Raw genomic sequence first — 13,966 nt, 5'->3', positions numbered from 1 at the left:
CGATATATGCTGATTCCTTTAAAGGAGCTCAGGTATGGCTTAGTGAAAAAATATCACGAGTGTGCGCTGTGAGGTTTGTGGGATCTGCTTTTGTCTCTGACACAGACTCCATTTATGTTTCTCAGACAACTTTTGTTACTGACTTTCCCTTCTGCTTAAGGGGATTATATTTATTTTATGAGCACACTGAAAAAGTGTGTATATACTAAAGCAGCTTTAATCTCATACTGAAATAGCAAAGAAGATATAACTAAAACTAATTCTCCAGCTCCGTGTTCACTTGCCCTCAGAAATCAAATATAACTATGGTAACATGGAAAATAAGTCCCAAGGTTGGAGGACCCTGCACCCTGGGATACAGGGCTGATCAGAACAAGACAGACAGAACAAACTGCAGTGACAGCATGAACTGGAAATTCAGACCAGATCGGGATCCTACCCTCGAGATACGGCAAGTGAAAATAGCCCATGAGGGAAATTACACCTGTGAAGTAGTAGCACCAGAAGGGAATTTCCACGAGACACACCACCTGACTGTGCTGGGTAAGGGACTCCTTCCTCATTTCACAGTTCTCCCCAGGACCGTGTCTGGGCCTCTCCCCATGCACCAGCGAAATCATGCAGTGAGAAGTGAGAAGTGGAGGTCTCTTGCTGGGATAAACTGTCATGCATTTCATTGATAGTAGCTCCACGTTTCCCTTCTCCTTATTCTCCAAAACTCTTATTCCTTCTCCTGTCTCCTTTTCCACTGTCTAGTTAGAAATGGCAGGTGTGAAGCAATATCCAACACCCTAACAGAGAGTTCTGCATACGCATCCGGTTATCCTGTAGAATCAATTGTTAATACACTAATTTAAGAGAACTAAAGCATGAGACTAACATTTCCAAGTTCTGAGATATTGTACTGAACACTGATGTTCTTATCCAGACAGTAAGAATGGACAGTAAGATACATTTTAAATGATGTGTACAATGGCTGCTTAGGACAAAAGTCTAATTCAGCCCTGCATTTGGGATAATTCCCTACCCCAATGTGCAGGGAAACCTCCTTTAACGATACCTGGCTGTGGTAACTCACCTGAACGGGTTAGAGTTGTCCAAAAGGAAAAAAAGAGGCATGATTTTTGTCTCTTGTGACTTTGGCCCATGTCACTGTAATGGGATGACACCTCCAACCTTACTTTCCTCTTTTCGCTCCGTTCATTTTGGGTAGAGAACCAGAACGTCCTGTCCTAACTGAGGCAAACTAACTCCGTGTATCTCCCCTTCCTGATGCTTTGCAGTCCCTCCCAAGCCAACCCTGTCCTGTGATGACCAAGGGAACCCCGTGTGCCAAGCAGCAGCAGGGAAACCGGCTGCCCAGATCTCGTGGGTCCGAGAGAGCAACTCCACCCCCAATGAAGAAGGCCATGACGATGGGACAGTGACTGTTTTGAGCAAGTTCACAGCACACAGCACCAAAGTGACTAATGCAACCTGCATTGTGTCCCACCCAGCTGGGAACTGGAGTGCGTCCATAGCCTGTCCTCCACGTAAGCTTCTCTTTGTGTATTCAGCATTCAAAATCATGGTTAGTCTCCTATGCAAACTTTTGTTCCTTCTAGAAAGGAAAATCTGTAAAAGGTATAGAAACCTTCAGTGAAGTCTCATAGAGAGAAGAGTACAATCCCCAACTGCCTTGCCCAGAAACTTCACCAGCTTGTGTTCTAGAAACTATTTCCTAATGGTTTCTTTCTTAAGATGGATATGCATTACTCTGGTATATACTTTTGGTAGTGGAGATATTGTTGGAAAAAAACCACCAAAGCACTCATGATCTTAGTGTTAAAATAATCACTTGGAGACAGAACACCATCCAAAATTTTTGGATGCAAATGTGAAGTCTCTTGCTCAGAGCATGGTAAGAGAGACAAAGAGAACGAACTCTTGCATGGCCAGCAGAAACAAATAAATCACTTCATTCTGAGTTGCGAATGTCTGACTGAATGATATTTGGTTTCTGGGTTTTGCTATTTTTGTTGCTTTTGAGAACTACACATGAGTTCAGTACCGATATATGCTGATTCCTTTAAAGGAGCTCAGGTATGGCTTAGTGAAAAAATATCACGAGTGTGCGCTGTGAGGTTTGTGGGATCTGCTTTTGTCTCTGACACAGACTCCATTTATGTTTCTCAGACAACTTTTGTTACTGACTTTCCCTTCTGCTTAAGGGGATTATATTTATTTTATGAGCACACTGAAAAAGTGTGTATATACTAAAGCAGCTTTAATCTCATACTGAAATAGCAAAGAAGATATAACTAAAACTAATTCTCTGTGTTTAGGCAGCAGCAACGGGAAGGTTATCCTGTATGTCTCCATCATTCTTTGTTTCCTGAGCATTATCATCTTTGTGGCTGTCATTTACTATTTTAAGCTCCACCATGACAGGTATGTGATAGGGTGCTAAGAATAGATTGTATAATGCTAGAAGAAATCTTTAAGTAGTGTTTGTGTCTTGAAGCCATATGATTATCTCAGTCTGTGCTGCTATGAATAACTGAATTAACTACATCAAATAATTCTGTACTGTAGACACTGTGCATTGCGCATATCTTCACTGCATAATGCACCTGAGTGAAATATAAATGGGCAGAAGCTGGTAGAGGATCCTCACTGCATTGCCTACCACACTAAAAGGGAGCTCTTCCTTTTAATAGGAAACTGGGAGCATAAAGCTGTTCTTCAGATAGCACCTGTATTGAAACCTCAGCTATGTTCCCTCCTTCCTCTTTTCCAAAAGTGATTATCTCCCAAACCTTCTACCTCAGAGGTGAAGAATTGGTTCAATACAATTTTTCTAGCTGCAAATCATACGTCCTTCCAGAGAGATTTCATTTCAATCTTCTGCTTCCACTTTGTGCTTAAGCTCCCACATAAGAAAAGACCTTTAAAGAAAGACAGGGTCTCATAATTTCAAGATTGTCATGGTTTAACCCCAGCTGGCAACTAGGGTCATGCAGCTGCTCGCTCACACCCCAAGTTGGGATGGTGGAGAGAATCAGAACAGAAAAAGTGAGGAAAACCTCATGGGTTAAGATAAAGACAGTTTAATGGGTTAGAGCAAAAGCCATGCATGCAAGCAAAACAAAACAAGTAATTCATTCACTTCATTCACTGCTTCCCATCGGCAGGCAGGTGTTCAATCATGATGAGGAAAGCAGGGCTCTACCACACATAATGGTTACTTGGGAAGACAAATGCCATCACTCCGAACATCTCCCCTTTCTTCTTCCCCCAACTTTATACACTTAGCATGACATTGCATGGCATAGAATAGCCCTTTGATCAGTTGGGGTCTTCTGTTCAGCTGTATTTCCTCCCAGCTTCTTGTGCACTCCCAGCCTACTCACTGGTGGGTGGCAGGAGAAACAGAAAAGGCCTTGACTGCTTAGCTACAACCAAAACCCCCAGTGCACCATCGACACTATTTAACTCTATCTCAACTGAAGCCACAAAAAGGACCAAAAGTCAAGGAGAGAGAGAGACATGAGAAGGCTTTTTGGCTTTACTCCTGATGACAAAAAAAAAGGTTCATAGGATTGTGGCCAAAGAAACCAGGCTGGGATCCAGCCAAACCTAGTACTGAGAAAGGAAGTAGCTTTCATACTCGTCTTCTTTTTCACAGACTGTGCCACAAAACCAGACCTCCTGAGACTGCTCTTACACATTCCCCACAGGTAAGGAGAATTATACAAATTAGACCATCACCAAATCAGGGATCTTTTGGTAGCCCTGAAATCATAGTCAGTAAAGGGAAACTATTAGATTTTTACACTCTGCTTTCAGCAGGTGCTTGTGTCTTGTATTTCACTGAATTTCACTGAATTTTTAGAGTTGGAAGAGACCATAGAGATCATCTAGTCCAACTCCCCTGCTAAAGCAGGATTGCCTAGAGCTTGTCAGATCATGTTACTCAGGACTGCAAATTGTATATTTGCTCTTAGCTGTATCTCAGGACAAAACAAAGCCTATGATCACCATAATTCTGACTTGGAGCAAACATTAGAGGTATGTTCCAACAGCAAATGCTCAGCAACTGCCATCCTTTATCTTAGCAAGGAGTGAGTTCCACCAAATCTCCCTGCTGGTATCAGATACACTGACCACAACTACTGTACAAACAATACTTAGGAAGGATACTGCATTGTCAGGGGTTAGGGAATATTAAGAAAGCTCTTAGTAAACAAGAGGATTAAATAACAAAATTAACAGACACAGAGAAAAAAAGAATATTCCTCATGATGTCCAGAATGAAGATGTGCAAATTTTGAAGGCCACTCGTCATCTTGTATGGTCAATCCACAATCAAGGACCAACCATACTGAAGACAAAACATTTTCTAAAACAACGGAAGCAGTGCTGAGCTGCAAGCTGTGAGGTTCCTGAATTCCCTATGCTATTACAAGCTTTCTGTGTAGCTGAGCAATTCACTCATTGGCTCTGTGCCCCTATTCTCTGCTACCAAACATAAATACCAGCATTTCTATGCAGGCAAGATTTATTACATCTATCTTGTGAATATCTGTGCACCTACAGCAGACACCAAGTTCAAATTCTGTTGTCAACTTAAAAAGGTGCTTCAGTTTTGATTTCTGAAAAGACTTAGTCAATTCTAGTTATTATTCCTCCTGCTCTGTCTCCCAGTTGTTGCTGACAGATGCAGTTGCATTAATGTAAAATAATGGGTTAAGAACCAGTGTTCTTGCTGTCATATTACACAGCTTTCATCAGTGTGTTTGTAGGCAAAAATTGTAAACTAATGGAGGAATCAATCTTGGTCAAGACTCTAGCATATTTTTGCTCCTTCTAGAGTATTAGACCCTAATACATTTTTTTTCAGGCCAAAATAAGTGGGGTAGAAGGGCAGGAAAAGGAGGCAGATGAACCAACACCTCAGCTTTAGGCTCCAGATATTTGACAGAAACAGCAATACATGTTCTTTGGTAGAAATAGCAATAAGTTTTTTCCTTGACTCCAAGAGGAATAAATATGGTAGCAGTATTTCCTGGTTACGTTCTTCAGTTCAGATCAAAGGCAGCAGAGTCTTGCCAAACTAAACTACTACTTGCATTCACAGTTTTTGGTTTTGTTTTGCTAGGATGACACAATGGAAGTGGAACCTTATACTACTTATGTGCAGAAGGAAAATGCAATTTACAACTCAGTGTCTGATCTGACAGTGTGACAGAATCTTCTACAAGGACTGTCGCCAGCAACAGGAGTGATTCAACAACACTGGAAAGGGAGAAAGACACTTTATAAAAGACTGGTTATAGAAAGAAACTTCTTAGAGAATTTCTTCAGACTTAGGGGCTACATAGCTCTCTAGGTTTGTTCAAACACCTGTGATCGCTGATGAGACTGTATAGTTCTTTTTTCCCCTGTTTTGCCTTCTTCCTTGGGAAAGGAAACATGTTTTCTGTTATTCCTTGGGAAAATGTGACTGACCCCATGCTGTAGTTTCTGCTGGAAAAGCTGGTGTGATTAATCTTCTCTTTGCTGTTCTTGCCTTGGAGATTCTAGTTTTGTCAGTCACTTCTAGGCATTACTTCAATGCACTTGACACTATATTGCACACATTTGGGAGATGGGAGGAGTGTTATGTCTGAACTAAAATGAAACACTCTTCAATCAACAGCCACTTTTTCTAATTCACAAATTACTAAGATAGTGGTCTGAGTACTGATCATCACAGAATAGGTCAAATGGTGGAATATATTGATATAAAAGACCTTTAATCCTGCAGTTCTGAAAATGGAAATGAGTGATGAATTTAGAAGGTCATCCACTAAAGAAGAGAACTTCACTAGGATAGAATCATAGAATACCAGGTTGGAAGGGACCTCAAGAATCATCTTGTCCAAACTCTCTTGGCAAAAGCCCAGTCTAGACAAGGTGGCCCAGCACCCCGTCCCACCAAATCTTAAAAGTGTCCAGTGTTGGGGAATTCACCACTTCCCTGGGGAGATTATTCTAATGGCTGATTATTCTCACTGTGAAAATTTTTCTCTTGTGTCCAATTGGAATCTCCCCATGAGTAACTTGTACACATTAGCCCTCATCTTTTCCATGTGACTCCTTTTAAAAAGGGAGTCTCCTTCATCTTTGTAGCCATCCTTTAAATACTGGAACATGGTGATAAGATCTACCCTAAACCTACTATGCTAAGGCTGAACTAACCCAATTGTCTCAGCCTTCCTCATATGGCAGCTTTCCCAGTCCTTTGATCATCTTTGTGGCCCTTCTCTGGACCCTCTCCAGTCTGTCCACATCTTTTTTGCATAGCGGGGACCAAAACTGAACACAGTATTCCAGATGTGACCTCACAAGTGCTGAGGAGAGTGGGATAATGACTTCTGTATCTCTGCTGGTGATGCCCGTGTTAAGGCAGCCCAGCACCCTGTTGGTTTGCTTTGCCAGAGCAGCTCACTGTTCACTCATATTGAGCTCGTTGTCCACCAGACCCCCAGGTCCCTTTCCACAGAGCTGCTCCCCAGCCGAGTAGATCCCAGCCGATGCTGCACTCCTGGATTATGTGTTCCCAGGTGCAAGACCTTACACTTGTCCTTGTTGAACTCCATAAGGTTCTTGTTAGCCCTCTCTTCCAGCCTACCCAGGTCTTCCCACAGGGTGGCTCTCCCTTCCAAAGTACCCACTTATCCACTTTCCCACTCAGTTTCTTATCATCAGCAAAATTTATCAGGGTACACTTGATTCCATCATCCAGATCATTTATGAAGATATTAAACGGCATTGGGCCCAGTATCAATTCCTGGGGGACCCCACTTGTGACAGGTTACCAGTCTGAAAAGGAGTTATTTATCACTACCCTTTAAGTGTGGCCTGGCAGTCAGTTCCCCACCCACCACACTATAACACAACAGTTTCTCTAGGAGGAGGCTGTGGGGAACCACATCAAAAGCATTGGAGAAATCCAGGTATATGTGTCCACCAGTCACCCCACATCAACCAAGCAAGTTACTTTGTCATAGAAGGCAATCAGGTTTGTCAAGCTCAATTTGCCCTTGGCGAATCCATGCTGCCTTTTCCCAATCATGTGCTACATTTGATTTGTGATAGTCCCCAGGAGGATTCATTCCATAACTTTCCCACAGACTGAAGTAAAACTGATTGGCCTATAATTTCCTGGATCCTTCTTTAAGCTCTTCTGGTAGATATGGGTGATATTAGCCTTCTTTCAGTCTTCTGGGACATCCCCTGATCTCCACGACTTCTCGAAGATTATAGAGAGTGGCCTCATAATGACATCAGCCAGCTCCCATAACACCCTTGGATGGATAACATCAGGGCTTATTGATGGGTAGGGGTCAGATTCCTGTAATAATTCATGATAAATTTATTTGTTAAGTTCATATTCAGTATTTTCACTAAATGTGTTCATTTTGTATTTCAGATTATTGTTATGGTTACTTTTCCATAAGATTCTCTGAAGATATGGTATTCCTCACTTTCTTAAGAGTACTGGCATTAAGACACTGTAAAATAATTGTTACTCAAATTTGGCAAGCTAGTTGTTACAGAAGCAAACATAAAATATTTCACAAAATGAAACAAGTTAAAATATGTCTTCTATCATTGTGCAATATTGTACAAAAAGGATAAAATTTTTGCTAATTTTAGTCATATTTATTTTACTACCTAGATGTTTTATTGATATTTTTTAAAATATACTTGCAAGTTCACTTTTTGTATGTAAATTAGCTTATACATCCTAATGTGTCTCATGTTGAGGTGACTTCTCACTTTCCCAAAATATCCTTTGGGAATAAGTCAAATAAATTTTCCTCTACATACTAGCAGTTCTCAAATTTTTTGATTGATGCCTTACTAAAGTATGAAGAGTAAAGAAATCCATTTGTAAACCTCTGCTTACTACCTCTTATTTCAGTATTTTAGAAGACTGACTGGTTACTTGGTCTGATGGTAGGATCAGAAAAATGAGATTTTTCCTTTACACAATATAAATGTCTTTGCCACACATTGAGAACTTTCTTTTGAGAAGGCCTCTCAAGGGCTATGATCCAATGTTTGGAAAACAGACTTCTAAATTGATTTCAGTTCCTAGATGTATTACTCATGTAAATTCCTACAACTGGTTATTCTCATTCTATCAGCAATGTAACAGCCACTTTTGTCCAGGCACTCTCTGCAGGCAAGTATTGCCTTCCAGTGTTTCTGTCATTTTGGAATGGAAGGGTGCAAATCTGAATATCAGTCAGCTACAAACAGAAAGTTTTGAAGGAATCTCAGTTTCCAGTGACTTACCAAAGAAGAGAGCAAGTCAAATCAGTCATAAACCTCTGAAATTGCCCACTCAAAATATTGTAATACTGTCCAATGATCTTTCTTCCCTGCCAAAAACAGTGCCATCATTTCTTAGACTATTTTTCTGTGGACTGGAAGGTCATTTATGTTGTTCAGTGTCTATAAGGTGGGGTTCTTCCTATGAAACAGCAGCTCTTGAAGGTTTATATGCAATATATTATATTTGCAGAAGTATAATACCTGCTAACCTGCTGTCTAGCTTTTCTGATCCTTTACAGACCTATTATGCTGGACTAAATCGACTAAATCATGTATGTTCCATACCTGGCCATTGCTAAGTCGCTAACTTGTTAATTATTTTTTTCATCCTCTACCTTGTTCCACATTCAGGCCTGCTATGGGCACTTCAAGTCAAAAGTCATGTAGGCTGTTGATGATGGCATGTAGGTCTTCTGACATGAGGCCCAAAGCAGCCAGCACAGCAGCTAATCCTGCCCTTTGATGAAGGCAGGAAGACAACAGTTTCTGTGCCTAACCGATTAGCATAGCCACGGATGTAGCCAGATCCTCTGCAGTAAGTTGGCAGACAACAGCATTTTAGTTTGTGACTGTGATAAATAATATATTAAGAGTCTTATGTAAACACACATATACAAATATGCTCTTTGTTCCTAGCAGCGCAGAAGGTCTAGAGCAGAAAGTCTCTCTCTGCACTTCCACATCAAGGTACTTGCTATTTCTTTGCAATACGCTGGTATTGTGCTGCACCCACCCTCCATGCAAAGTGCTGTGTTAATTACCTCTTAGCCATCAGGCAAGCATACCCTCTAAGCTCCCCAGCGTGTTGCGGAGTCACAGGAAGAAAGTCAGCAGCTTTTCAGCTCCTCCCATAAAGAAATGTTTTGGCTTTAACCACATTTACCAATGCTATCTCTTGTTGCAACATTTAATTCTGCTTGATTTGTATCTCCCATTTTTACTGCTATATTTTATCTTCACGCACACATTGTAATCTCTTAACAGTTTACAACAGTCATTCCTGCTCTAATCAGACAGTTAATAATCATGGTTATTTTGTGACTACAGAGAGTCCTGAGCACTGAGCTCACATGCACAGCAAGCTAGCAGAGTCTGTACTGCTGTGCATCCAGAGAGCAACTGTTCACTGGAGCACAGCAGGCATCCTTCAGACCAAGGGCCTATTCTTTACGACGGCACTGGCAGTGCTAAAACATAGATGCACTACAAATCCTGAGACTGAACATGGCTTCTGTGCATATATCAATTTCTGTGCCTTTCTAATCGGAAATTCATGGGAACAAAGTCAAGCCCTTCATTACCCATTACAGCAATATGTATGATTTCATTATATTGCAAATTTTAGCAGAAGAATCATTGTATCATCAATTCCCTGCTTCAAACAACTTCCTAACAACAAAATCCATTCAAAGTGGTGTTTCAGATATTACCCTGTCTCTGCATCCCAGCAGGTTTCAGAACTCACAACTACATTCTCCTGCCGGTATCACCTACTCATATTTTTGGTTTGCTACTTACAGTCTAGTTTGTAATCCTGCTGCCCATCACAGACCTCCTGGTTCAGCGTGTGACTGCTCTGTAGTTCGGTCCAGTTTACTTCCAGTTATGAATTAAAATTATTTCAGTATCTTCAATTTTCATCCTATTGGCACTAGAAATTTAAGTTTCACATTAGAGCTGCATGACTTTCACGTGAACATTGACACAGTCACCTGCCTCTAGATGTAGCAGGGACTTCCTCGTACAAATCTAGAGAATGAATGTATTGGCAAGGGAATGCTAAAGAAATATTATTCAAAAAACATTTACTAAAAGAAATTTTTTTAAAAAGAGTAAATTCTTTACAAGCAGATTAAAAACTGATTCATACTGGTAGGGAAAGAAAAATAGGCAATGCATTTAGTCATAACTAGAAAGAAAGCTCCAAAAATACATTTGCAGATTAAGAAGGTATGCAGTCAGTCCAAAACCTATTCACAGAAAGTACTGAGCAAAGAATTTTCAGTACTGAATATACTTCACTAGTGAATATGTAAGAAAGGCTTCCTAACCTAACTTGCTCTCCCTTGCATTCACTATTGAAAAACCATTTCTCTCTGATGGACTAAAGATTCCACATATCTTTGGTCACATGTTAAGTTTAAAAATAATTCATCTTGTGCGTTTTTTCATTTACCTCAGATTGGACACTCCTCAGAAGGAAACTGCATAAACATGCAGAAAAGTAGCCCATCCTTTTTCTTCAATGTCTCTGCTTAACTTCCGCAATGACACCTGTACAATAAAAATGACATTTCTTTCGGGTGTGGACATACTGGAATTGCTGCTAATTACATAGGTCAGATTGTCTTGTAATTCCCTTATGGTCCCCATCATCTGCCTCTGTCACCATTGCCCCTCAATTTATACTTAAAACTGTAGGCATTACAAGGCAGATGACATCTTGAGGTTCTGAATTTGCAAGCACCTTGAATAGAGGGATCCTAATCCAAAACTGGGGCTTCAACACCTTGTAAAAATACAAACAATACATATAATCTGCAAACTGAGCTAGATAGGAAGTTTGTTTGCTATTATATTAGTCATTTTGTTCCAGGAGGTATGGCTTGCACAAAAGCTTCCTCACTGATCAGTACACATGAATCTCTCAAAAAAACAGAATCACACCCGCTCCTGCCCACAGTATCACAGATTCTAGTGGCAGATGCTAACACTATGTAGCAATATCCTAGCCCAAGTCATCAAATTCGTAACAATGCACTTTGCTCTGCCAGTTTTCCTCTTTGTAAGAGCGTATTCTTATTACACTGTGTACCTTCTGTTTTTCACATTTATTCTCTGAACGCCAGTTATTATTGTCTAGATGTTAGTATTAGCTTTACCAATCAGTCAGCTCTCTTCTGATTATCAATATACTTGCTGCAGAGTACCTTTTATATGAAAAAGAGGTCTGTACTCAAAGATCTAGAAGCCTGAGGCTGTGCTCACTCGTGGTGCCTGTTGTTTCTTGGTATAACCCTTCAGGTTTACTACAACTTGCTGGAGTCAATGGACAACAGAAGATCTACACCTGAAGACTATTCTCCCTTACAATCTGTGCTTGTCCAACTGAAAACACTGGCATTTCACTGATGCAGTAACAAACTTGACCTTCTAGGATGAATTAGGATGAAGTGTTGCAACTATTTTTTACCAGAAATTTGAAATTGAGGCTGACAAGTAAAATGAATGTACCTAACAAGAGAACTTCTTTTTATGCCCTATTTTAGCTCCAGTTATCTTGATCTTCAGCCTCCCACAACCCTTCAGTAAGGCAGAAGCTGATATGTCACTGTGGTAAATTGTGGGAGAGAGAGGAAAAAGGGAGTTCACAGCTTTGCTACATGAAATTATAAATGTGTTTATTCTCGATCAAAGATTCTGGGGTTTTTCCCTTCTCCTCAAAGTCTCTCGGATATATGTATTTAATATTTTTTTTAGCTTAGTATTTTCAGATGATACATCCTGGGGATAAGAAACATTCCAGCTATATCCAAATGAAAATGTAATTCTGGAATGCCTATTATGACCACTAGATGACAGTTTCACCTCACCCTATGAAAAACATTGGCAAAGGACAAGTATTAGCTCTCCACATACTCTCTTAGATTTGGGATTCTAGTGACTCATTTTCTATGTGTGGAGCTTCATTTGTGACCGGATGTTCTCACAAAAAACAGGCATTTTCCTGCGCACGACACCACCAAGTAATAAGGCAATTCTAAGTAAAAGAAACAAAAATAACATACTGTGCACCAACAAGTTCACTCAGAAATTGCTGGAGATACCTTCATGGTATGTGCAATGCTCAAATGTGCAATGGTAAGTAAGTTCTGAGGCTATGGAGAAGAAAATAGGGAAAAAACAGTGGGATCTCTAGGGCTGGGGTAATAAAAGGCAAATTGGTATGAAGATGAGGGAGTAATTAGTGGGAATTCAAAGGACTGCAGTTAGAGACAGGAGTTCCTCTCCTTTTTCAGCTCTCCACCTTCTCAGTGGGAAGGCTTGTTCTTCTCTTTATTATAGGAATCAAAATCTGTCTACTACCTGATGGAGCAACAAATTCCCTCCTGCAGCCCACACTGTTCCCATACTTCCTGGACTTCCTACCTCCCCTCACTTCCATGGACCCCTGGTCTCAGTACAGATAGCAGCAGAGCAGAACACCATCTCCTCCAATGGTTGGTCTATTCAGAAAATTGGACCTTATGTTCTAGACAAAATAAACATCTGAGGTCATCTTTGTGCAAACTTCTTACTTTTCTCCCTTGTGTGCCACTCACCTGTAACCCAGAAAATTACACAGCTCTTGACAAGGTGGGATCCTCTTATGGGATCCATTGGCATCACATGAGAGTTGATACCAAGCGTAATCTCCATATTTCAGTTTGGGGAAAGGAACAGGAAATGGGTGAGAGATTATTGCATAGCAGCCTGATGGGTAAGAGTGATCAAAACCTGATGGAAAACATAATGGAGAAAACATGCAGTAACCAAACTGTCTGCTTCCATGAAAGACTAAGCTGGGTCGGGACTTGTAAACTAAGCAGAGTTAATGCTGTCCCTGTCTTTTAAATGTAGAACTTATGCATTACCACTCTGCTATGCGGGGCCTTTCTTTCTTGAGAAAACCCTATGAAACATGGCCAAGAATTCCTGATCACAGGAAAACATAGGCATACGCACCTGTCAGGAGCATTTATTTCACCAGCCCTTTTCCTTTTCCCCTGTACCTTTATGGCAGTCTATTTATGGTTCTCAGTGAGGACCAGGGACCAAATACTTTTCCAAAGTTTGCATCCCATCACAGTCACACACATGAATCCACTTTCATGTTTCTGGTAAGTAAATACTTTCCATCCTCGGTTCAACCCACCCATCTCTGCTTTTTTTCTCTCCACTTCTCTGCAAGCACTCAGACCTCTCACTACTGAAATGCTGATCAAAATGTTGAACGCTATCAAAATAAGTCTCCTGTATCAAGTCACATTACAAACACATTGCAAGGGTCTGTGTATATGATCGGAAAAGTCTTTTATCCAAACACAAACCAAACAGAAGTCTAGGCATGGACCAGTGTGTGATCCATCATGCTCCCTGGCACGCAGTTTCAAGAAAGGGAAGTAGGAGGGTGTGAGGTCCTAGCAAAGAACAGGAACATCTGGGCTAGCTAATCCTGTTGCTGGTAGGACCAGCATAGATCTGCAGTAGGAACCGTAGGAGAGGTTGTATGGTCGTGGCTTATAGATGAAATACTACAGGAATATGTTTTTTAGGAGTAGCTGCAATGCAGTGCAGCTCCCTCTTTCCAGTTCTAGGACCCCCACTTGCAGGAAAGCAACTCAGCACATTACAAATCTGCTGTCAAGGTGAATTTGATGTAGGGAATATCCAAACCAAGAGGATGGTGCAAACGTAGGAGCTGCCAGTGCCACAGCAGAGCAGCATGGGAGGTGATAAAACCTCAAGGTTTTTTTAAATAGCTCTCTTTTCCTCATTAATCCAATGAGGTTGATATAAGTAGGCGGTCATGGCTCTCTGGGCATCATATCACTGTTTC

General features: G+C 40.8%; 1 protein-coding gene across 1 annotated transcript; it reads left to right on the top strand.

Moving 5' to 3' along the window:
- The first annotated feature begins 6 nt into the window (after positions 1–6).
- Positions 7–7,859, top strand: LOC106890994 (cell surface glycoprotein CD200 receptor 1-A-like). Its single transcript, XM_014947144.1, has 6 exons — positions 7–32; positions 269–543; positions 1,284–1,532; positions 2,325–2,430; positions 3,668–3,719; positions 5,141–7,859. The coding sequence occupies exons 1-6, from the start codon at positions 7–9 to the stop codon at positions 5,225–5,227; spliced, it is 795 nt and encodes a 264-aa protein (XP_014802630.1). The 3' UTR covers positions 5,228–7,859.
- The last annotated feature ends 6,107 nt before the right edge of the window (positions 7,860–13,966 follow it).

Source organism: Calidris pugnax, unplaced genomic scaffold (assembly GCF_001431845.1).
Source record: "Calidris pugnax isolate Ruff unplaced genomic scaffold, ASM143184v1 scaffold95, whole genome shotgun sequence".
NCBI classification, from domain to species: Eukaryota; Metazoa; Chordata; class Aves; order Charadriiformes; family Scolopacidae; genus Calidris; species Calidris pugnax.
Note: the sequence above shows the minus strand (reverse complement) of the source record. Positions and strands in the feature narration are given on the sequence as shown.

What these genes read in the sequence shown, in the direction of transcription:
- LOC106890994 (XM_014947144.1), top strand. Translation starts at nt 7, where the DNA reads ATGCTGATTCCTTTAAAGGAGCTCAG. An exon ending in GTCCATAGCCTGTCCTCCAC is followed by an intron (nt 1,533 to 2,324) that starts GTAAGCTTCTCT and finishes CTCTGTGTTTAG; the next exon opens with GCAGCAGCAACGGGAAGGTT. An exon ending in CTCTTACACATTCCCCACAG is followed by an intron (nt 3,720 to 5,140) that starts GTAAGGAGAATT and finishes TTGTTTTGCTAG; the next exon opens with GATGACACAATGGAAGTGGA.